We start from the raw sequence: 24,732 nt of genomic DNA on the forward strand, positions 1-24,732 counted from the left end.
GTAGTCCCAAACTAGCTTTCTGACCACTTGGCCAGCCTATACCACTGCACCAGGTAGTAGGTGGCATCTTCCCAACTTCAAAATGTCCTTTTACAAGTCATAGGACAATGCAGCTTATTAAAAATGATAGTCATAAAAATTTATCTGAGCTCTGATCCTTTGAGATAAGTTTATCTCTTTGTCTTAAAAGCAAATGAAATTTACTCTTTGGGAAGATAAAAAATTAATCTCTTTAAAATGTGGGTACTACCTTGAGAAGGAAATGTAGAGTAGATTCTAAAAGAATTTTTAATTTAAGGAAGTTAACAGTATTTAAACATGGACCTAGAGTGTGTTAGTTTTCCTGACAGAGATAACATTTTAGTTAAGTTTTAAACACTAGCAAAAGTCATGCTTGGAAGGCCAGGTAAACCAAGGTCATGTTAACACATGAGATAGACAAGGTGCAAATTAGGATTTACTGACAAAATATGTTTTTGTGTCACAACAATGTGAATATTCTGGAGACAGGAAGAAGGCCATGTTTTGGGTTAATTAAAGTTAATTAAGGTAATTAAGGTAATCCTAATCCAGGAAGAGTTACCTTGAATTGATGGTTCCACCATCATTTTACCTTTTCCCAAACCACGACAAAATAACCATTCTGAATTACTTCCCAAGTTATACTCATTCAGGAAAACTTTACATAATATTTATTCTTCTTAAAGTTTACATTAAAGCACAAGTAATGATCCTCTGATTTACACTGTAAATTATAAACTCTGGATGCAAAGCTAAATGAAAACTAATGCCAAAAATACAGCAATTATATATCCTACAGGAAAAATTTTTAGTAATCCACTAGTCAAAATATAAGTATGCTCCTAAAACTTTACTCCCTTCAAGCTATACACATATGCTAGGAAGATAAATTATTTAGCCCTTTAATCAACATTTAAACTTTTGTTTGGATCTCTTCAACTTCATTCTAAAATTAAGCTCTAGCCCTAGAACTTTACCTTTTAAAGGTCAAGTAAGTATAACCTGTTGGTATTATTAAGTTGTTAAAATTATTTTTCTTATATTTAGCTATCAGTAGCCTGTTGTCTTTTATTTAACTATATGGTTATGTCAATAACAGGATTACTTATGTTATTTCCAATTAATTCTGCTGATCTGTTTATTCACTTTCATGACTTTGAAGGGCTCAGAAGACCTTATGGCCCTGATGCTGAAAACAACAGGCATTCAGAATTGTGTTTGGTCTCCTTCTCCTTCCCCTCTAAGGCGGGTTAGTTTCCAGGAAAAAAAAAGAAAAAAAGAACTCTGGCTACCTACATTGAAAGCAGAAAAGCAGATCTGAGAGACAATCTGTTGGGAGTAGATGAAAAGAAATGGTAGCTAGAGAAAGGAAGAACTTCAACTTTGAAATCTTTGCCATTTAAAAATGACAAAATGGAAGTACTTTAAACAAGAATGTGTTAAAGGGGAAAGAAATTAAGCATGTGCAGCAGGGTGATATTCATTTGATATTTTTCCATCACAAACTTGGGTTTGGGGATCAAGGTTGCTGGTTAAAGCCAGGCATGAGTAATAGGTTATCTATGAACACTCACTCTCTCCAGAAAGCCAAGTCCCTGGGATTTCCATTGTTAGTGATCCAAAATGAGGGCTGGCCTCAGATCTCACTGAATTACATTCTTCTGTGGTTCTGGAAGAACATATCGGCATTGGAAAAACTGAGGGATCATTGATATTAAAATGCATGTTAGCTATTTAACCCATTAGGTCACAGAAGGCCTTATTTTGCACAGAAGTTTAACTGGTAATTCAAAGAATCAATACGTTCAGAAATAAATTTTAACTGATCAGAACACGGGGGAAAAACTTACTGCAGGCCACCTTGTTACTGACCCAACTGCAGAACCAAAGCTACAGTACTGTCAGAATATGGGCAGAAAGTGAACTGATTTCAGGCTAGATGAAAATGTCTTAAATGTTTCCTGTAGAACTAAGATGAAAAGGGGCCAATATATCTTTCAGTTTGGGAATTTCCACCATTCCGTTAGTGTCACAATGCTGAATTGTAATTTAATGTGAAATCACAAAATTCCAGGACTCTTCTTAGGCTAGATTTGCCAATCTCACCGAAAGCCTATAGTCTAAAGAAGCTTTTAGGCCCTTGGAGTTTTTCTAAGAAAGGTCAGGCTTTCAGATATGTAACTTCTCAAACTAGAAATGGAATTGGCTCCCAATGGTAAGAATAATGGGCTCTCAGTTTCATTTAGAATGTTAGCAGCTACAGATCTTCAGTCATCCTTCTTGAAGCACTTGTTGTGATTACCCTGGATTAACTTCTATATTAAATACTACTAAAGAGTAATATTAAAGAGTCCACAATGAGAGCAAATGACCAGCAAGAAAGTGTATCCGCTCAGTTATGTGGGGGGAGATCAGTTATTTGGGGGGAGTAGCATAGGAAAGTCCTAAGAAATATATTGGGGAGGGGAGAGTCTCTATTTGCCTCTCTCTGCCTCTCTCTCTCTCTCTAAACATATATTATTTTGGCTGTGCCACATGACATGCAGGATCTTAGTTCCCTGACCAGGGACGAACCCGCACCCCCTGCAGTGGTAGCGTGGAGTCTTAACCACTGGACTACCAGGGAAGTCCCTATTTGCCAATATTTTAGATCACTTCTCTGAGTCAGTTTTTCTTCCATACCCACCCCCTCCCATTAGGGAAGTTTGTGGGGTCCTAACAATTAAGGAGAAAGCTGTAAAGCCAGAAAAGGTTGAAAAGCAGATTCTAGTTCAGTCCCTATGAAATTTTTTTAACTAAAATGATGGTTTTAAAAAATGCTAACCAGAGGTAAGATTCCAATGACATAGTCCAACACACCAAAATCCGTGGGTGATCAGGAGTTGGAAGGTTACAAAATGAGGGCCACACTGCGTACAGGAAGGAAAGCTGTTCCAGAACCTCAGAAGCCAGGTTAATATGGCCTCTCCCTGCAACCCTGTCTATGCTCACCCCTGGACACTATGAAATTCTTATATACAAAGCAAATTTGAGTTGTGTCCTAGAAATGGCAGCAGATTAAGGATACTGGTTATATCTGAGTGCACATATCCATGAAAGCTAAGCATATTTAGGAGAAAATAAGCAAGAAGTCTTCTGTTTTAGAGGACAATGTTTATCTTTTAATGGAGCTTGGCAATTAGAGCAAAAATTCCAAGTCCAGAAATAGATAACTTGGGCGGGAAGGGAAGAGGGCTTTCTTCTGATATCTAATCTGTAATAGTGGGATTCAGTGGGTCTCTATAATTGGGGAGGGGGCAGTGGAGGAAGAAATGCCTGATATAGGATTCCCTTATTTTGTCAAGTAAGGGTATTTTTTAAAAAGGAACTAATATCAATGGTCAGCACTGTGTCTTTTCATTTCATAAGAATGAAGACACAAACTTGAGCTAATACTTCAAAATTTCCCTCAGTAGTCTCATTATTGAATAAACTTAACCTTGTGAAAACTAGTTGCACTGTCCTGATTTTTCTCTTTTTGCTACAGACGAATAACCACTTCAAACTTGAAATCAGTTCAAGTGAACGTGAAACCAGTTCTGACCATGAACTCACAATCTTGCTCATAAAAGATCATCAGGAATAACGTCCAATGAGAATTCCACTACTTAGGCAAAAATTTTACCAAAGCAATTAATACCTTCATATACTAATCAAGTTTAATGAGCTAACAAAGATTTCCTGGAAACTATTAAAATTTCTAACATTGCTATGAAACTGTGATCTGCTATGTGAACCATAAAATAAATGCATACCAAATCTTTAAATAAGCAAATTAATGACACAGCACAAAATCCCACTTGTCAATGAAGCTGTAACGTATATAGTTCAATGCCTTTTTTCCATATCATTTGTATTTGTTTTTAAGTGAAAATGACCCCATTTTTTGTAAAAATATTTAGAAGAAACCAAATCTAGAAGGCTATAAATCAAAATGTTAACAGTAGTTATTTCTGTCTAGAGGGTTTCTCCTTTTTTAATCTTTATTTTCTAATATTTCTGCATTAGAATATGCTATAAAATTGTTAAGAAAATTTTAATTACTAATGAACAAGACTATATAAAGACAAAAAGTCTCGAGAATCTCAATTTTTTGTTTGGAAATAAAATGAATTTGGCTTAAATCACTACTTTTTGCCTTTCAAAAATATAAGTTTAACATCTATCCTTCATAAAAGCAGATGGAAATTTTGTCTCTAAAAGGAACATAATCTTGTATTTAACTTTTTCCCTCCAGGTTTCTTTTTGTATCTAGAAGTGCAATGACTGGATTACATTATTGCCCAAACATAACAGAAACAGATATTAATCAAGAATTAGGGCAAGCCATTTTCAGTTCAACAGGCTGAAAAGAATTCCTGAAACAACTGCTTTACTTCATACAAACTCCAGTTTCAAAGCCTGCTTCTCATTGCCCATCCCTTCAAAGCTTGGGTCTGTAGTTTGGCCTTATGAGGTTTACACTCCTACTAAGTTTTGTTTACCAGAATCCCCTTGTACCCAACTTATAACTGAAACCACACCCCAAATAACATTTTGAAAAGCAACAATTTTTCTCAAGAATTTTATATTCCAATACAGATAGAACAGAAGAGATAAACACAGCAAAGCTGTACAATATTTATTTACCATCTCCAGCAGCAAAGGTTTAAAACCAGGAAACAACCCTTTTGTACAAAGCAATCTCCTTCCCACCCCCAAACTGGTTATTGTTTACAAATACAAAGTACATGGAACATATGCCTTATATGAACAAATTTTAAAACGTACATATAGATAGACACCATTCTGTAAAGTACTACTCAGTGAAGAAGGCTCGTACCACCAAACCTCTTCAATAAGATTCTTCCTACGATGTCTTTTGGGTTAATTACCAATATCTGTATTTGTAAAACTCCCCTCCTAGGCAGAATGACTTTCTCTTTAGACACAGGACCCCCCCAACCCCCCAAAAAACAACCTTGGAACTTAGGAGACTTTTTTAGTATCTCCTACTATGAAGCTGTGACAAAACAAAAGGGAGTTACAATGTTTCAACCCTGAGTGCCACTGCCCTACCTCTGGCACAGTAAGAAAAGAAAGAATTGTGGAGAGAGATGAGAAAAGGTGAAAGTGGCAACCAGAGCAAGGAAGGAAACTCAAAGCAGAGAAAAAACAAAAAGGAAGTTGACAAAACATGCTCTAGGTGCTGCTGGAGATGCCAGTGGCACAAGGTTCACAGGCCCTGTGCAACACATCTCCAATCTCCAAAGAAGCAACATTTTAAAGAAATACCTTCATTTTCTCCAAGTCCACGCTCAAATTGTCTGTTAGCCAACGCACAGGGAAACAAGCCGCACTGAGCTGCAGTGAGGAACGTGGCCCTCAGATGGTCCTGCAGTGTGCACCTGCCCACCATGATGGGATGCCCCTCCCTCTTTAGCAGCAGCATCCTGTTCATCACCAAAGCTGTTCTCCCACAGGGCCCCAGTTTGTTGTCACTGCTGGAGCCGTCCCTGGGGCTAGAGGTGCAGTGATGGAGAGCCTTCCTCTGGCTCAGTTCAAGGAAGAAAAGGAACTGCCTAGATGTCCATAGTGGACAAAGAAACTTCTAGACAGACTACTTCTGCGACCTTACAAGTAATGGCTACATATCTTAGTACGCTTGGAATAGGTAGGAACCAATACATTCTCACGTACATTTATCCTTTCTTCAACCTGATCTCCTCCAATTGCGCCCACAGCAGCTGTTCCTTACAATGCTGAAAAGCCAGATACACGATGTTTCCCACACTCATGCACACACTGATTCCTTCACCTGAATGTCTGGCTCCTGTTTCTCCACTAGCCCAGGTAAATCTTCTCCAATCACGTTCCAAACCACAGCTCGAGCACCTGGTAAGAAAAGTTTTCCTGGACTACTTCAGATGGCCCTCTCTTTTGTTCCAACCTCATCACAGGCGTTCCTCTAAATAGGACAATTACACTGTGTTGGTATTTCTTTCTCAAGAGAATATACCATCTCTTATTAACTCCCAGTATCCACAGACCTTCCTCAGGGCCTGCTTGCACATAGCAGGTACTGATTGTTTCCATCAGAGACACAAAATGACAAAATACCATCCATCAAAAATTGTATACACATACCTATACATTCTAGCTCTTCATTCTACATTTTTAATTTTTTTCTTACTGTTTATTATGAGCATTTCTTAGCTTGCACTTAAGAGACTATTTTATTTTAAATACATCTTTCAATGACTTAATCCACTGTTGGGCTTGTATTATATGTAGCTTAATGGTTCAGCCTTAAAAAAAAACTGTAAACAAGGGGAACATGATGTGATGACATGAAATGAACTATTATATACTATTAAATACATCTTAAAGTATATCTGTATTTATATCCAATACCATCCCACAGTTATAAGAAATCTACAAATGTGGGTAGAAACAGCAAAACCACTAAAGAAAGGAAATTTGTATCAGGCTTTGAAGTTCCAGGCATTATTACCTCATTTGAGAGTAGGAAAACTTAGTCTCAGAGAATAAGTGACTTGCTAATACTCAGATCAAGTTCTTTGGAATTCGAATACCATGTGCTTAGCATTCCACCTTCCTTTCATTAAGCCAGTATCCTCAAGACACCAGTTAAAAAAAAAATTTAAGTGTATATCTGAAACAAAAAGCGTATAACAAACAAAAGAGGCACAACAAAGAAAAACACAAGCATCAAGAACGATGACTGAAATGATCAGCACTGAAAATGAATGGGACACAAATAAGGAATCTATGAAACAGAAGCCAACGACAACGCATCCAGAAATCATCTCAGTCCAGCACAGTGAAACCTCAATGTAAGAATGAAGGTTCGGGTTTCTGATTGGACAAGTGAAATAACCAGGAATCAGTTAATAAAGACATCAAGTAATAAGGGATAAGAGTACGGCCATAAACACAAAATCCAGGGAAGAAGGGTAGTTATTTGACAAATTATCTTCTCAGAGAGGTTAAGATTTGAGTGGCGCCTTGAAAGACAAAAGAAGGCCACTGAGTACAACATTGAATTGAAACTTGGAGGAACAGAGTGTATATTCAAAGCTCACCACTTGAGCAAATCGTTTAATATAAGTTCCATTTCCTCATCTGCAAAATAAGGGTGCATTTCTGCCTCAAGAGTCCCTTGCAACCAACAAACAGCCTGGTACATATACGTTCTATCAATGGAGGTTCTCTCCTCTAATCCTTCCCAGGTAGGAAGATGCCAATTAGACCCAATACTATCAAAGAGCTTTCAACATCTGTCAAAATATATTTCTGTCAAAAGCAAAAGAAAACAGGAGCTGTTATAAGCCATTAGGCAAAGACCAACACGCATTCAACTCTGTGCTAAGAATCTAAATGAAACTAATTACAATTGTTCTCCCTAAGGCAGAAAGGAATGGGCTGCACACCTAAACGCAGAAAGCTTAATGTAATTAAATGTTTTTTAAAATGAAACTGAAAATTTTAAACTATGTTTAGTGACTTGGAAAATGTCTTTTTCCCCTATCATACACATCACTGTTGCCTCACTAAATAAAAGCAGTATAGATAAAAGGACCACAAACATAATTATTTTAGCACATCACTACACTGTAAGTCAAGGCAGTGTGAAACACAGTCATAACATAAAACCAGGAGTTAACAAGAGGTCTAACTGTAGCCCTTAAAATTGAATGCTGTGATAGAGCCACTTTTATGGGTAATGAAAGAAAACAGAAAGCACAGAATAGCTCATGGGGAAAAAAAGGCATATGAAAGTTAGTCTTACAAAGGGACTACTAACAGAACCCACAAGATAACACTTGAACCATTTAAGGTCAAAGAATTTCTTTTAATAGTACCAGATATAAAGGATCTGCTTTCACTTCTACCAAGGAATACACTACTCAGGACTATTAGAGAACGCAATACAACTTGAGAGATCTCCAAAGTCCTAAAAGAAACTACAGACAACCTGAGAACTCTTACTGAATTGACAAGGCATCAGAAAATCCAATAGACCAGTTACCTCAACAAAACCAGTAAAGTTTTTACAACCTAGAAAAAAAACTGATTAAAGATACAGTGTATGTCAGGGCTGTACTATAAATTAATGATGATGAACTTAAAATTTTTATTAGAGAGAAAAAATGCAATTGACCACAAACTACATGTAATAATGCATTTGCACAAAGACTACACAGAAATGAGAAAATACTACTACCAGTAAACAAGAAGGCATTAAAAACTGACGAAAGTTCGATAGCCAAATAGTGTGAGACTGGACTGGCTATTTTTTTTTAAAAAGGACATTTTTAAGAGAAAACTAGAAAATCTCTTACAATAATGCTGAAGGCATTGTATTTAAACATAAAAAGCCACATCAAAATCCTGGCTAGTACAGACTGGTAGAATAAAAAATATAATCTCCATCAAAGAGATTAAGGAAGATCAGACATCCTTTTAGAAAGAGGTTTTACATAAAGGGGAAGAAAAGACCCAATACAAAGAATGAAATAACTGAGATGCTAACATCAAAAGGACATGGTGGGCCTGTGATCACTTCCAGATATATCCACGGGAAGCAAACCTAATTTTGAGTAGTATCTCAATGGTACCAAACACTACTATAAAAAAGGTTTCATTCTCATAAAGTCAAGCAAATGAAAAGACAAAGTAGTACAAAGATATCATCCCACTAATCAATACAAGAAAAAAAGATTTAATAAAACAATATTCTCATCATTCATCCAGGAAGAGACATTCCATAACATATTTTAATGGCTTACAAAACTTGTTATATCTGGATAAATAACTGAAAGATTTGCATTCAACACAGTGATCGTCATCAGCTTACTGACAACTTCCACCTGTTTATTTTCTTAAGTGAAAAATGAAGACCTGATTGGTGTAAACACTAATGAAAAACTATATAGAATAGGTCCAGCCAACTAAATGACAGGAAGGAGATGCATACAGATCTGACAGTCAATTACTGGACTAGCCACTAACACTAAGTAAGAATGGTAAATTTCAAAAGCCAATGGAACCTGAACAGTGCAAGTCTGGGCAAAACATGCCTCACATTAAAAAAAAAAAAAAAGTTTTCAGTTATTGCAGTCTTTAAACTATTTCTACAAAGATCTAATCCATAATTTCTAACCTTTACCAGAATCCCAATTAAGTATGTCCTCAAGAATACTGAATGTGGCATTTAACTCTGTTCATCCATGTCATTTAACTCTGTATCCAAGTTTACAGCTAGAAGGGATTCTGGATTGCGTCGATTCCAACCTCCTTGTTTACGGTACCTGAGAGGTTATCCTGGATGGAGCAGGCCCTTAAGGACATTATCAATCAGGTCACTTAGGTATCATTCAGTAACTTATTAGTATAATAGTAATGTAATATACTAAACAGTACCCAAGTAGCCTGAGTTTATGCTCCCCTCAAAATGTCATTTTGAGGGCTAGGTAAATAAATGGAATTATACTGATAAAGAAGCTGCCACGCAGTAAATAATAATAATAATAATGTTTAAATGCAATTACACTGATAAGCTGTCACACAGTCTTAAAAAAAAGATAAAGTGTCAACAAATGTACTCATTTTCCTAATGTCCTTGTTACTTATTACCGAGTAAACACACCCACTTATCAAATTGAAGTTGTGTTACCATGGCTAAGAACAAGGTTAGACATGAGACAAATGGTTCAATCAGAAACCTAGAACCTAGATATAGAAAACAAAGCTGCCTCAACGCCCAGAAAACTGAGCCAATCACTAAAAACTAAAATAACTACTGTGAAGTTATTTAAATAAAGGGGGAGGGACATACTCTACAACCTTCTGAAATGAATCAATAGTGCTGTAATGAAAACAAAGTAACATTCAGAAGGAGAGTACATTTAGATAGTGCAATTGTACAGAAGACGAATAAACTACAAGATAAAAAAATCACTGTACAGAATTTACATAAATATCACCAGCAACATATGCAAGACATTAAAATGTTAAGTTTTAAACAACAGTGTGAAATTCAAAAAGGCACTTCATATAACAACGAATAGAAACAGCATTTCTGTGTACACACAGTAACCATGAGAAATCATATCATTTCCACATACATTTTATGTCTAGTCAAACAATAACATTTTAAAGAAAAAGGATCATTAGACGCATCCCTTTCAAGAACACCAAATCACTCAACTTGCGATGACTGCTAGGCCTCCTAGAAGACCTAGAGCTGTTCAAACATCAGAGGCTGGCCTGATGGGGAATCTCGTTGAAGGCTCTGCAAATGGCAGACATGATGTGAAAACCTGTTATCTAATTATGAATTCCATACACTACTGTGGTTGTCTATTAGGGCTGTTTCCCTACACCAAATCCCTGTTTTTAGTTTTATAACACCATCATCATTCAAGTATGCCAGAGAAAGACTTTAAACTAATTTTAAAAAGCAGGTTAAGAATATTGTTTCTTCTGCAGTCAAGCACCCAATCTACAGCTAAACCTGCTCCCACACTTCGGTGTTCTGCCCCATTCCCACACAACTGCCGAACCCCTTCAGAAGCTAGCCACCTGACCACCAATTCCATGATATCTCAATACCTTTTTATTTTTAGGAAAGATCTCTGGAGATGCTTGGGCGTATCAATCAGCGAGTGGCAAAGCAATGCTACTTGTTGCTACGGAGCAACATAACACAAAATGAAGACAGCAGCCGTGCTGCTCTACAAACATTTAGGAAAGGAGGAGGTATACAACAACGTGAAGACAGTTAACACTACTCCACTATACACTTAAAAATGGTTATGATGGTAAATTTTATGTTATGTCTTTTCTTAAGCACAATTAAAAATTAAAAAATTAAAAAGAGCAGGTTAGGTGGAAATGCCAGAGCAGTTTCAGAGAATCAGGTCTTCAAGTAACATAATTTTGGTTTGAATTTTGGAAAATAAGAGTATCTCAAAAATCATCAAGTTGGTGACCCAGTATGTAATTCAGGGAATGGATGGGAAGAAATGGAAAAGTGGGAGCAGTGCGAAGTAGCCTCAGATAACTGGGAACATCTATATGCAGCCGTACAGAAAAGTGTCAAGGTCTCTCTCTCCAGCAAGTTCCCCATGGCTAGTCCTTTCACAGAAGAAAACTACGGTGCTACAGCAAGGGCACATGAGACTGCTGAACTGGCAGAGCACACATCGTGAACTATAAAAATCTTCGTATGATTTCTTAAGCCCTTGTTTCTTTTTATACAGTTATCAGTGCTCTTCTAGGGTTCAATTTGAAAGAATTTTTAGAGCACTGGCACGGACCTAAAACAGAAGTAAAACTTTGTGAAAAGTATAGAAAAATTACAGGTAAATGTTAACTCTAGATATGACTTGACCAAATGTGCCAAGAGGAGACTCTATCAAGACTGCAGCTTAAGCTTCATCTACAAATAGGACAAACAGAATCAATACAGTACCCTGAAACTATCTGACAAAATAAAATAACTTCTTCCAAGTAGGGATATTTGCATCTTCGACCTCTACAGCACAAACAGGGAGAGGAAGAAAGTAAACAAAAAGGGTGCTGAATATGGTTATGATGAGGAGGGGGAATGGGCTTCCAATAAAATATTAAAAAGTGGGGCACCAGGGAAAACATCAGTCACCACTGTGCAGGAACCATGGCAAGAAACAGAACCCATATAAACCCGAAAACAGTGTCATAGTCCACTAAGAGTAGACCCAAAATACTACGGTCAAGCAGATGAAAAAAAAAAAAAATGCAGATGTTCGACAAACCAAGAAATTACAAAATTATGAGTCTATTGATAAATTTTTTTTCTATTTGGCCAAGCAAATAATTCTAGATCATGTATTCAGACCCCTCCAATTTGGCATTTTCTCCAACACTGAAGTCACGATGTGAAGACAAGGGTCTAAGGGCTGGGCACTGCACAGCCACTGCCTCGAGATAGATACTGTAGGACATGTAACTGAGGTATCTGCTGCCAGTTCCAGTCTGATGGAGAAATCATAATGCGAAGAACTGAGAACAAAAAGATAAGTCGTCTCTCATGGTAAGAGTCTGACTAGATTAAGGGACCAATAAACCAAGAACACGCCACTGAAGTCTTGAGAAATCGTTAATGGACATCCAGAAAGAGAAGTGCATGAGATGTTCTCTCTACTACATCCACAGTTATGCTCTGAATCTGAAGGATTTCTCAGTAAAATCTAGACTGATGGCATCACTCTTTATTACAATCGGAGGACCAGATTGTCAGGCATGTTTGGAATTCTTGCTCTTTCAAGAGTTCAGATTTGCATGCCTGGATGGTGTAACATCCTTGATTTCCAGGGTACTAATGTGCGTTATCTTTTTTGTATTTAGAGCGTGATGAATTACGGAGCTTAAAAGTTTAGAAGGTAGTCAAGGTCATCTTGGTGAAAGGCCCAGATTATCCTGTGAGAACACCGTGACCAGGTCTCACAGCTTGTGATATATGAGAGCTTGGCAGACTTAGGAGTGACAACTGCAGAGAATTCTCTCTGTGTAGCTTTGGGTGGTGAAGACAGTTACTGTGGAAGTTTCTACAGAGATGTCACAGGTAGGAAAGTCTTCTTCCAGCTGGTGTCCACAGTAGACCTGGGACATCTAGCCACCCCACTGGAAGCGAACTGGATTTTGCAAATTTTGATTTGAATTTTAGTTCTTGATACACAGCTTCAAGGCTGATTCTGAAGTCTCACAGAGCTTGACAGTAGTATGGACACTTGGTGAGCTGATCACCCTGACATAAAGAGATTATAACAGATTTGTCGTTTTGTGAAGATCTGACAAACGGAAGCCTAAACAAAGAAGCACTGATGACCTAAAAACGAAGGATCTGCCTCTGGTGTTAGAGATCTAGTAGTAGGTTATTTCCAGATCCAAAATCTCCTAGTCCTCAGTTTACCAGTGAGATTTTCCTGAGGGGGAAGAAATATTTATATTTTTCCTTAATCATAAGAGGATTCAGATTCCTGAGTACCCTCCTCTAGACTTATTTTGGACTAGAAATAACGGGTAAATCTTTGTCCAACCCTACTGAACGTCTCTACCACTCTCTTGGCCAAGAAAACATGAGTCTCTTTTTTACTTCATTCCAAAAGTCTAGAATTCAAATGTCAGCTGTGATCATTCCAGACATGCGTTCAGATTCTGAGGTGCCCTCCTACCTGTAGATTCTGTGTGGATGGGAGGAGCAAGCAGCACAGTTAGCATCTTGGACAGGTGCACTGCTGAACGTGAATGGGTTACTAATTCTTGTACCCATGGCGTTCTGGAGATTCTCCCTTTTTCCTGTATCTATAGGGGTGGTTTCGGGGTTTGTACCAATCCCCTCTGGAGTATCCTCTACTGTGATAATGTGCTTTCTGGTCATGACTATAGAAGTATCGATGTTGGTTATAGTATTTGCTGTGGTCTTTATAGTCATTTTCTTTTATACTGTTTTCTTCTGCAACTACAGCATTCACATCTTGTCCAAAGAGGGAAGTACCGTCAAAGGGCAAGTGTGAGATCTTCTCTTGGGTTTTCTTAGTGAGAGATGTGAGTCGAAGCCAAGCCTGCCTTCTGTAGTCTATTGCCATTGCCATAACTCTGACCACAGAGTCCATTATATCCCTAGTAGTACAAAGCTGCCAAAGGCCCGCATCCATACCATCAGATATTATACATCTTGCTTTTCCACGATCAAACTCTGGGTCATGGACCAGATCCTCCATGTCTTCCCAGAGTTTACGCTGATACTGAGTCATATAGGCCATGTAGCTAGCAGCTCGGGCTGCAATGGAAGCAGCATGGTAGAATCTACAACCCATGACCTCCATCTCTTTCGAGGTAGAATCCAGAGGTGATGTTGTGCTTCCTCTCTTGCTGTGCTCTAATGCTTCTACGATGGGGCCCCCGGCCGGTGGATTTGGTTGGAAAGGAGAGGTATCCTTGGCCACAGGATATACCCTGTGCCCCATGAAGGAGGAAGGATGGCAATCAGCAGGGTCTTTAAAAACCTCAGTGGTGGCGATTCTCAGAAGAGGATGCAGTGGAGGGACCAAACGTTTCTTAGAAGTCACACAATCAGGTTTCCCTTCGCATGGTTCTGCTTCGGACTGTAATGTGACTCTCTTGATAATACCTCTTTGTTCCATTCTTTTCAAAAGCCCTGTGAAACTGGACTGACTAGGGTCAGCTGGCTGCCCTTTGTCATCAGCTGAGGGGGATTTGCAGTCAGCTTCTTCTTCCACTGTGGATAAATGTTCTGCCTTGGAGGTAGAGATGTCCCAAGGAACCGAGGAATTCTCACTTGGCCTAGAATGATGAAATCGAAAACAGCTCCTGGACTGCAGATCACGTATCACTCGGGACATCTCAGCCACTTGTGTCTGGAGATAGAGGATGGCATCCTGTCCGTGCTGTGAGGCAGAAGACTCTACAGGTAAATCCTCCTTGACCTCTGAAGAGGCCAAAGATTCTTGGGGGACCAGAAGTGGAGATGAAGGCAGAATCTGGCAATTTTGTGATGGCTTAAGCGTCTCTGTCTCAGAGATCTTAATAACTGAATTACTTTGATCACTTTTCTGGTTCTCCAATGGGTTCTCAACAGAAGAAGGTTGAGAAACTATCCTGTGTGGACTGCTGGTACAGCTCCCAGAGGAGGAGCTGCTGTCTCCACTGGGAAGAGGAACACTGCAGCTAGAGCACATTTCTGGGCGATGACTCTCAGAGGATGGCACCTTAGACTCAGGCATTCTCTGGGTTATCCACATGAACAAGAAAACCAAGGAAGAAAAAAAATATGCTTTTAATATGTTAACTTTCAAGTGCAGAGATGCATGTCCAGTAAGTAGAACTCAATTTTTAAAATTATTATAATTAACAATGAAACATACAATCCACTTCAGGTCAGCAAGGGGACCACAGAAGTCAAATCCACAAATTTCTCTACCCCAAAGGCCCAAAACCAACTACTGGCATTAACCTGGCACTGTGTCTATTTAAAAGAGTAAAAACAAGCCCAGGTCAAGGGGTGCCATCCTAGCCTGCTGCTTGTTCCCATGCTAGAATAAGAAGAGGCAGCAAGACTATTGGTGAAAACAATTTTTTAAAAAAATCCCATTCAACATATGTAAGGCAACAAGTAGAAGTTAATAACGGCAAAGAGAACTTGGGAAAAGTTCCACTGAGAAGAAAAAACATTTCTAGAAGTCCTGCACTGCAGAGTCACTTTTAAATCCCTTTAAAAATTCTCTCTCATTCACTCTCCATGAACAACAAAATTTTCCAGTTGCACAGTTCTATTCTATGGTTTGTAGTTTTCAAGGAGCTTTGTTACCTCATTTCATCCTCACAACAACCCTGTGAGGTAGGTATTATTCTTATGTGGTAAAGAAACTAAGGTTAAAAGGCTACTTATCCAAATTCACAGACTTAGTAAGAAGTAAAGCTGAGACTAAAACCTAGGTATTTTGATTGCAAGTTCAAGTCCCAATACCTTATACCATACAGCAAGTAGCTTTCTGGCCGCCTTGAACACACAGCCAGTTCTCTAATGAATCAAGAAAACAGCCCATTAACAGAAATTTGGGCTAAGACAAATGAAACACAAGATTGCTACAAAGTGCTCAGCTACTTTGGTTCTCAGAGTAAGGGAAGCATAAGTTTAAAGGTCAAACCCACAACCAATAAATCACAGGTCAGAGAGAAAACCCCAAATACGAGGGGGAGAGAGGAGGTTAAAAGGATGACACCTGAATAATCCACAACCCTTCCCCATATTCCATTTCTAAAGGATCTTCACATATCCCTTCTTCCAAGATACAACAAATTTTCTGTGGCCACATGGTTCTGGAAGAAAAGGATCCAGTTCTACAGGGCACCTGAGGAGAGACAGGAAAGGAGAAGGAAGCCAAAAATCTTGCAGTTTTATTCCATTTCCCTTTTATCAGATACGGCCTCCAAGGCTTAGAACTTTCCTGTGTCACGTAATCCTTTCACATCCTCGCTGAAAGTAGAGGAACAAAGCTGGAAGCAGGAGATCTCCTGGGCAGAGGACTCCCTGGACTACCTCTCAGGGCCATTCTAACAGAAACAGGCCATTCTCTAAAGCACAATAGCACCTAAACACAGCCATCGTTGATTTGATGACTCTCTTTAGAGAATGCTTCTTAAATGCCAGAAGTGAAGAAATGCAAGTCAAATGTAATATACTTACCCCACTCTGAGAGGTGCTAGGCTCTTCATCATCACTGCTGACCAGATCAATGTATTCCAGAACAGGTCTTAATGGTCCTTCCTAGGAAAAAATGAACAACTTAACAAGTCATGGAGAGTTATTCAAACTAAATTAGCATTTAAAACAATCCTTTTTGTCGATGTTGGGATTGACTGGCAAGAACTCTTCTGAAGAGGAAGCCTTATGGGTGGTAGAAAATAATCAGAACAAATGCAGATGAAAATATTCATAGCACAAGACTAAGAAATGATGACAAGACCTAAAAGAGCCTAAGCCAAGGTAGGGTATTAGGACTGTGTTGATTCCTTGGGGAGAGGATTATTAACACAGGAATAGTGCTACAAGGTCACAGATACTGTAAGCCAATGCTTTTCAGATGGGATGGGTATCTCTGACTAGGAGCTAGGCTGTACTTCCGACTCCTACAGAGTCACACATCAAACCTGGTTCTCCTTCATCTTTTCTTTCCATCCATACTGACTCCACCGCAGACCAAGCCTTGAATGCTAAGCTTAAAAGCCTAGATTTTATTCCATAGGCAAAAGGGAATCAATAAATACTAAGATGGGAATAAGATCATGAGAGTTTACCTTAAGAAGATTAATCACATAGAGAAGTATGGAGAGCAGGGAAAGCAGGATAATTAACCAGTGCACACACATAATAATGCAAAATTAAAATAGTGGTGATGGCAAAAATAACAGTGATGCTGTGGTGCATATACAAAAGGATATACAGGTAAGATGAAAACAAAAACCAAAAAATGATTGACTATAAAAACAAAACCCCAACAACCACAAGGAGTCAAAGTGGTCTCTAAGGTTTCAAGCTTAGGAGACTAAAGGATAGACATAAATTTGGAATACAAAGACAGAAAGCTGGCATTCCTTTGGCCATAATGGGATGATGTACGAGGGGTACTCAGAGGCACCTGGCAGACAGCTGGAAATGCAAGCCTGTACTCTGGGTATAGGAACGTAACTGGAAATGGAGACTGGAAAGCTGCTCCCCTACAAGACTAGTAACTCTAGAACTAAACTGAAACTATGATATTGCCAAGGAAGAAAGCAAAGAGGAGAAAGAAGGGATTCAAGGAGGCTCTTGAGGAAATGACGGAATTTTAGGATTTAGGAAGAAGAGCTAAGTAGGTAATCAGAGCTCTGAGAAAAATCAGAAATGCACAAATTCAAAGAACATAAAGATAGAGAAAACCTCAATGAAAAGGTGTCAATGCTAAATGTGGCCAAAAACACTGAGCACCGAAAAAAAAAAAAAACAAACCAAAAATGCCACTGAATTTAGCAACAAAGGAGACTTTAAACTGTCTTTGACAGAGCAACTTTCAAGAAAGTAGTGAGCATACAAGCCAGGCTCTAAAAAATTAAGCTGAAAATGAGGCAGTAAAGGCCAAGAGTAAAGATTACTCTTTTTAAAATTCTACTATGTTTAAAACAAGAGAAAGGAACATAGGGGGAGAGCATGGCTGAGGGAAAGATTTCTCAGGATTGGGAAAAACGGCTGTTGGGAAGCCAAAGTGATATATTCAGTGGAAAAATTAAGAGAAAAAGACCCCAGGTCAAGAGACAGAAGCTAAGATCTAGTTAAAGATCCTCTTCCTGAGACGAGGCATCCAGTCTCAAAGTTCTCCCCTAGGCTGCAACTTCTCTCCAAGCAGGAAACTGCTTTCCCTGCAGGTGGTGATTTAGCCACTAAGATAAAACCAGAGAGCAAAACTTCTGGGCAGGGCTCATGCAATAAAGTAATTCGGATTTCTGCCTGAGCTGTAAAAATGGACATTTAAAAAAGAAGATTAGAGGGACAGATATTCTGCAATGTGTGGTCAACAGAGATGAATCACCTACTTTAAGACCCAAACCTACCATTTGTAATAAGGTTGTCAAAATCATACATTGAATCCAATAAGGCAGTAGAGGAGATAAAAATATAATAGCTTGCTCTCCTCAAGAAATGTACGTTAGGAACTTTTATTACACGCCCACTGAAGCAGCACACCAAGAAAGTCCCTGAGGTACCAGAAACACAGAGGCTGGGGCAGAGCTTCCATGAAGGGTTGGCAGGTAGAGAAAAAAGGGAGATGAAAGGATAACTGGGCACAAAGCACAAAGCAGAATGGGCAGGAAAATGGTCACAAAGAAGATGAAAAAGTAGTTGCAGAAACAGGAGAAAGAAGGGCAGGAGTAAGGACAGATGAGAAAAGTAGCATAAATATCCTGCTGGGGTCAACCACTACACTGATACCCAGCCACCTTTGAACTACTGAACAATGACAACTTATGATTCACACTAATTAAGAGAGCAGAATAAAATGAATCAGGATAGGAAGTCCATACATGAGAAAAAGCAGGGGTCATTGAGAGTATTCGTTCACTCAACAAATATTATGGAGTTATAAGTGACAGAATGGTAGGAGAAGACAGCATGTGCTTGAGACCTAAAAAGGCAGAGAGGCTGAGTGGAAAAACAACGGAAGATAAGTACTCCAAAGGAAAATACTTTAGCTAATTTTCACAGTGGATATGGACAAACTTCCACCATAACGAACCTAAGGAATCAAAACCCTTTGGTACTCCGTTGATTTTACTCTAATCAGGAACATGTGTCACTGAGCCCTGTACAGTCAAAGGTACTAAACCTTTCACGTATGTTATTTCATTCAGTCCCCACATTACTTCACTATTGCGCCATTTAACGAAGGAGAAAACTAAGTGAGGCCCATCTGGTTCTCTAATCACATCATTGGCTGTGTGGTCTCTAATCACATAATTCTGAGGCAGTTCCAAGTATACACACTATGTTTAAATCAATGCTTACTTCCTAAGTTACGGAGATAAGATACTTTCTCTTCCTTCAATTTGAGGAAAAAAGTCTACCTGCTATTGTCCCCAACTCTGAATAACTCACAACACTGGCCAAAAAATAAGTTATTAATTCTCCTCAAACAGTAATAATTATAATACAAATATCAAGAAAAGGCAATTTCTTACTATGTTTATAATGGCTGCTTATATTCTTAAAAAGTATAAATGCACGTGGTCCTCCAATTACAAGGTATTTTATTTAAATATGCTTCATCCATCAACTAGTGAACCATTGTTCTCATCCCCTCTGTACCAGTAACAAAATCAAAGGATTCTACTCCAAGGCCACACAATTTAGGGGCAGGAGCACAGGCAGAAGCAAAACAGTTTAGAAACACAGTTTAATTAATATTCTAAGTTTTAAAAAATATTTTTAATGAAATAAAAAGCTTTCATTCTTGTTATTAGAAAACTGATTTCTCATACAAAGCCAAAACACCAAATACCTACTAATTGGAAAGTGATGTCAATACACTAAAATACAGTCTACAGAAAAACTAGTTTACCCCAGTCTAAAACAAAGAACATGGATTTGAGCACAGATGCAAAAATCTAATCTAAAACTCTAAATAATTCATGGGTTATTTTCCCCACATAGAGAAGTTAGAGACATAGTTTATTTCTGCAGTCCCGCCCAATTCAAACATTTCAAATGATTCCCAAATGCCTGCTTGAAGTTCAAATTTAGTCCACAATTCAAAATCTATACTATCCAGCCCATCCTTCCTTCTCCCACTTAAAAAAAGTACCCTCCAGAACTAAGCATAATCCTCTCTGCTCTCCCATTTTGATGACTTTCCTTGTTTCTTCTCAAAATACTCTTTTAAACACATACAAACACTAAATATGTTACCTATGAAAAATAAACTGAAAATCGTATGTCTTTTTTTTTTTTTTTTTACAGCACCTTGTACTTTTTATAAAAGAACTTTCTACTTTCTACTAGAACTATTTACAAAGTCCTCATCCCTACCTCATCTCTCACACTGAAATACTGACACTTATGGGTAGGAGGTACTTCCAACTAATCTCTGTAGCTCTAAGGTACTTAATTCAGGACTTTGCTCCAGCATTATTTTTATTTATTGAGCTAATACAACCCCAAGACACCCAGCAAAAAGACACCCTCATTATTTGTCCATGACCCCCCAGAAGTAATTTATGAAAATATACAAATATTCCACATGTTCAATGATTCCACATTATACCAATCATCTTGGTTGAAGCCTAAATCTCATGTGCTGTTATCAAGATTATGACAGGCTGTTTCAGCAGTTTTTATACGTTTATTATCTAGAGTAGCACTGTGAAAGATCATGTCATTAGCCCTGAGTTAAAACAGTTTTCTGGGAGTAAATTAACTAAGATATCTGCAGTTTCAAAGAATGTAGAGAATAAAGATGGTGGCTGAATAAGGGATCATATTACTAAATTAAACAGAAAATTAGAGCAAAAGACCTAAATGAAAAGTTTGTATAGTAACATTCTGTCTCTTCAGTTAAGCACTGTTTACACATGTGTATTGGCTTTGCAAAAATCAGAGGGCACACTTATGAACTGTGCAATTCTCTGTATGTGTATTTCAATAAAATTTAAATGAAAAGGCTCATTTTTGCACCTCCACGTCTATATCCTTCCTTTCCTTCAACATGCTTAGTTTCAAACTCTGTATTTTCTAAACCACACAAAAACTACTGTGCCACCATGCGGATTAAAGATGGGAAAGTTAGACTAAGAATGAACTAAGAAATCCAAACCAGTGTAAATCAAGAAGTAATATCACAATGTTCTTTTTGTATCTGAAGAAATCTTAAGCACAGACTATTTATTATTTTTATTGAACAAGCACTACCTGAGGAGTCAAGTGTAAGATTGGGTTAGAGAGAGAGAAGATTCTGTCTCTAACGTATTTTAAAACAGAATTAAGGTATCGTTAATTCATTGAAGTATTATCACCATAAAGGCATAAAGAATGTTTTTAATAGGTTTCTTCTAGTACTGTAATTGCATTTAATACATATAATTCACTTCTCCATTTGGAACTATCAAACCTTTGAACTTATATCTGGAAACAGATAAATATAAGATGTATCAAGATGGACACAAATTCACTGATTGTATATTTTTTACTCTGGATGCAAAGATATAACAGATTCTCTACATTTAAAATAATATTTAACTTAAAAGAATATTCTTAAACTTCAGTCTAACACATGCTTATATTAAGTACTGACAAGCTACACCACAATTCTTCACTCCACAGAATACCTATATATATGTATTTTTTAATCTTATTTTTATAGATGCCATCTGTGATTCTCAAAGTAAGCCCCATAGTTCATAAAGAAGTGTGTCCCTCTTACTTTAATTTCCACAAAAGACCAAGGTAAATATTCTCCATTCACAAATATACCCATATTCAGGGAGAGCTTGAAATATTTGTCCTGAAGAGCCAAACATACTTCAATTCACAGTGGAGGAACAGGCGGGATACAATTTCTTCTACCACCGCCCCCAAACCTTTAAAGTTTAAAATGAAAAGGATACAGCACCATATGCATGGGCAAAGGCAAAAAACCCAAGAAATGATCTTGTGAAAGACTCCTAAACAAACCCACTGAACCACAATACAACAGTGCATCACCACAATGGCCTAATGTTGGGGTACATAGAAGACACTGTTTAATAACCAGTTTTTCAAAATTGTCCAAGAACCAACAAACACAAATACACATCAGACAGGGAATTAAAGAAAGATTATACACCTTTAATAGCAAACCTCAACTACAGTATTCAAAAAGAATCATTTACAGTAGAAGGATTCTCTAGCTAAGTGAGATACTACTTTAAGCAGAGCCTTTATAAAACTTTAACAGTGTGGGGTGGAAATTATCCTCAAATGTATCATAGCGCCCCCTTCAGTTTTTGCAACCAATGTTTTACAAAGTGTGTTCACAGCTTCATACACCCCTGCATTTGCACCAACATGAAGATTCCTGGGCCCCACCTCCCATTTCTGATTCCATAGGTCTGGAGTGAGGTCCGGGAATCCACACACTTCTACTTACTAATGCTTGAAAACTACTGTCCAAAGGGAATAAAAACAGAAAGATACAGGATGCTCCTGGTGATACGGGCCCTTCATTGTGAACCTCGCCTGCTGGACTGTGCTGTAACAGGATGAGCTCAGAGCTTAGTGAAGTCTTCAAGCCACCCGCCTTCACGTTATGGAGACACCCAGGCTCAGAAGTTGAGTTCCTGCAGCCCTTTTGGTTTTCTACCTCATTCCTCATCACTAGCCGCCCCTTCTCCCTAACCTGTGTGCTATCTTTTAGAAGTTACTCTTAGTCTCATTTCAAGACAGTCTTAGGAGACCACAACCCTGCGCACATGAACGGCTCTAAGTGCAGGGGGAGGGGCGAGATTCAGGGTACAACACGCACCGCAGGCCACAGGCTTTGTGATGCCTACTGGGGCTGCTCAGTCACCTCTTCGGGCAAATTCCCTACGCCTATGCCCTGCTCCACAGTGTACAGTCCCTATCACACATTCACACACGTTTGCTGCATGATGAACGAACAGGTGAGGGGTAATCACATCACGGCTTATCACGCATTGTCTCTGACTCGGAAAAACCCGAATATCGTCGCTACTTACACTAACAAACTGAATGTCATCTTCATTTTCCTCCGGTGTCGACTCGGACGCCTCAGGCCCAGCTGGAGGGACACATTCTATTATCTATAAAAATAAGCCAAAACACGGTTATCTGGACAACCCCGCACTTATAGAAGATTTTTCCAAAGGGAACCGAAAAACGAAAGCTCTCGCGGAGACCTAACGGAGGCCCAGCCTCCGCGAGCCCGAGCTCGCGTCCGTGGACCGCAGGGGCCCCTCCGCATCCCATCTCCCCGAGGAGCAGGGAGCACACTCCTCCAAGAGGCAGTCGGCCTCGGAACCCACGCCGCGCCGAGCAGAGGTCCCCGAGCCGGGCCGGGCGGCCATTGTTGCTGAGCGGCCCTCGTCCCCCGGGCCCCCAGACCCGGCCCAGCACCCCCCGGACCCCGCACCACGCCGTGGCCAGCCCGCTACTCACCTCCGACCCTGGGTCTCCCATCGCCCCGACGGCCCGCCTGCCGGCACCCGCGCTGCCGCCGTCCCCGCCGCCGCCTCAGCCTCCCCGCTGGCCCCGCCTGCCAGCCAGCCACGCGCCGCCGTGACCCGCCCCCGCGTGCGCGCAGAGCCGAGAACGCCGCCGAGCCGCCGACACGGCGGGCGGAAAGGGCTGCAAAACCGCTTCCCAGGGAAGAGCGGCCCGCTAGGCCCGCGGTGCCTGGCCTCCCTGTCGCAGTCCCGGCCTCCCTCCACCGCCGCGCCGGCCGCTGGGAACTGTAGTTCCAACAGCACCGAGACCACCCTAGGAGTTAGCGGAAAAGAACGGAAGAGGACCCGGAGGCATGGCGCATGCGCATCTCGAGGCTGACGTCACTGCCGCTCGCCGGGCGGTGGGCTGGCTGGGTTCTGTTTTACAGTAAAGGGCGGGGATGAAGATGGGGAGGAGGGCGTAGGCATGGGTTTCGTGAGGTTGTGGAAGTGACAGGCGGGTGATGGAGACTAATTTATCAGTTCTCCTTTTTTCCCCGAAGGGTCGGAGATGTGGATGCTTAGCTGAATTCTAAGATCAGGGCAGAAATCTGAGGCGGCCTTACACTGCTAACCTGTTCTCCATCCTCAGTCTCCACTCAGAGCCTGTATTAATACACATGAGGAGGGAAACTGAGGCCCTGAGCTCCCATCTCCAGGTTGACCTGAAGAGAGCTGGCGAGGCTAGAGAATCCTGGGCCCAGTAGGATAGGGAGCCGAGGCCCAGAGAACTTTATCACTGGGCCTTAGGCCAGTGATGTTACAACGTACTTTTTAAAGATGTTCTCAGATAGTATCTTAGTAAAATAGACTAGTTGACTGTTTTCCAGTGTTCACGCTCAAAAACCCTATAAAATAGTTCACTCATGGTCAAATATGTGTTCTCATTTTTTTCACTTTACTGCCTTACCAAAAAGCCCCATTTTTTTTTTTTTTTACACACCCACAATTGTTAGTAAAGGTTTTGAAAAGACTTTAAGTTGGAAAATTCTTGTAAATCTTAGATGCCTTTTTTGCCTGTCTGCATACATGCCCAACATGTGATTACCTATATTGGTAGTAATTATTGCTTAGTAGTCCATGCTTCCTTCCAGGGCTTTATGACTTCAGTTGCTTTTCAGTTTGAGAATTGTAGAGGCAAATTGAGAATGAGAGACCTGCTTGTCGTGTTCCTTAAAAGCTGTATGTAAAGTAAATATTTCTAAAACTTTTAAATGTCTAGGCAAAACTTGTATTTAGGATTCTCCCAACGTGCTGGTGAGAGTTCAGTGGAACATTTACTTTAACCATTTGCAGGTAGGAGTTAATGTGTAAAACTTGGAAAACAAGAGCCCAAATATGCTCATAGCTCTGCATTCCTTGTCATTGCAAGGA

General features: G+C 39.6%; 1 protein-coding gene across 2 annotated transcripts in view; it reads right to left on the reverse strand.

The window, feature by feature from the left end:
• ZNF451 (zinc finger protein 451) overlaps positions 1-23,401 on the reverse strand; it is a 91,858-nt gene extending 68,457 nt beyond the window's left edge. Inside the window, exons 1-4 of one of the 2 annotated variants that reach the window (XM_068557661.1) lie at positions 23,312-23,401; positions 22,873-22,956; positions 16,316-16,396; positions 10,104-14,855 (exon numbers count right to left, since the gene is read on the reverse strand). In XM_068557661.1, coding sequence (XP_068413762.1) covers positions 13,362-14,855; positions 16,316-16,396; positions 22,873-22,956; positions 23,312-23,332 — 1,680 coding nt within the window. In that variant the 5' untranslated portion in view covers positions 23,333-23,401 and the 3' untranslated portion in view covers positions 10,104-13,361. Of the gene's footprint in view, positions 1-10,103; positions 14,856-16,315; positions 16,397-22,872; positions 22,957-23,311 lie in introns of those variants that run through there. The other variant, XM_068557660.1, reaches the window with a different exon arrangement.
• Between the last annotated feature and the right edge of the window lie 1,331 nt (positions 23,402-24,732).

The sequence above is a fragment of the Eschrichtius robustus genome, chromosome 12, assembly GCF_028021215.1.
Source record: "Eschrichtius robustus isolate mEscRob2 chromosome 12, mEscRob2.pri, whole genome shotgun sequence".
Lineage (NCBI taxonomy): Eukaryota > Metazoa > Chordata > Mammalia > Artiodactyla > Eschrichtiidae > Eschrichtius > Eschrichtius robustus.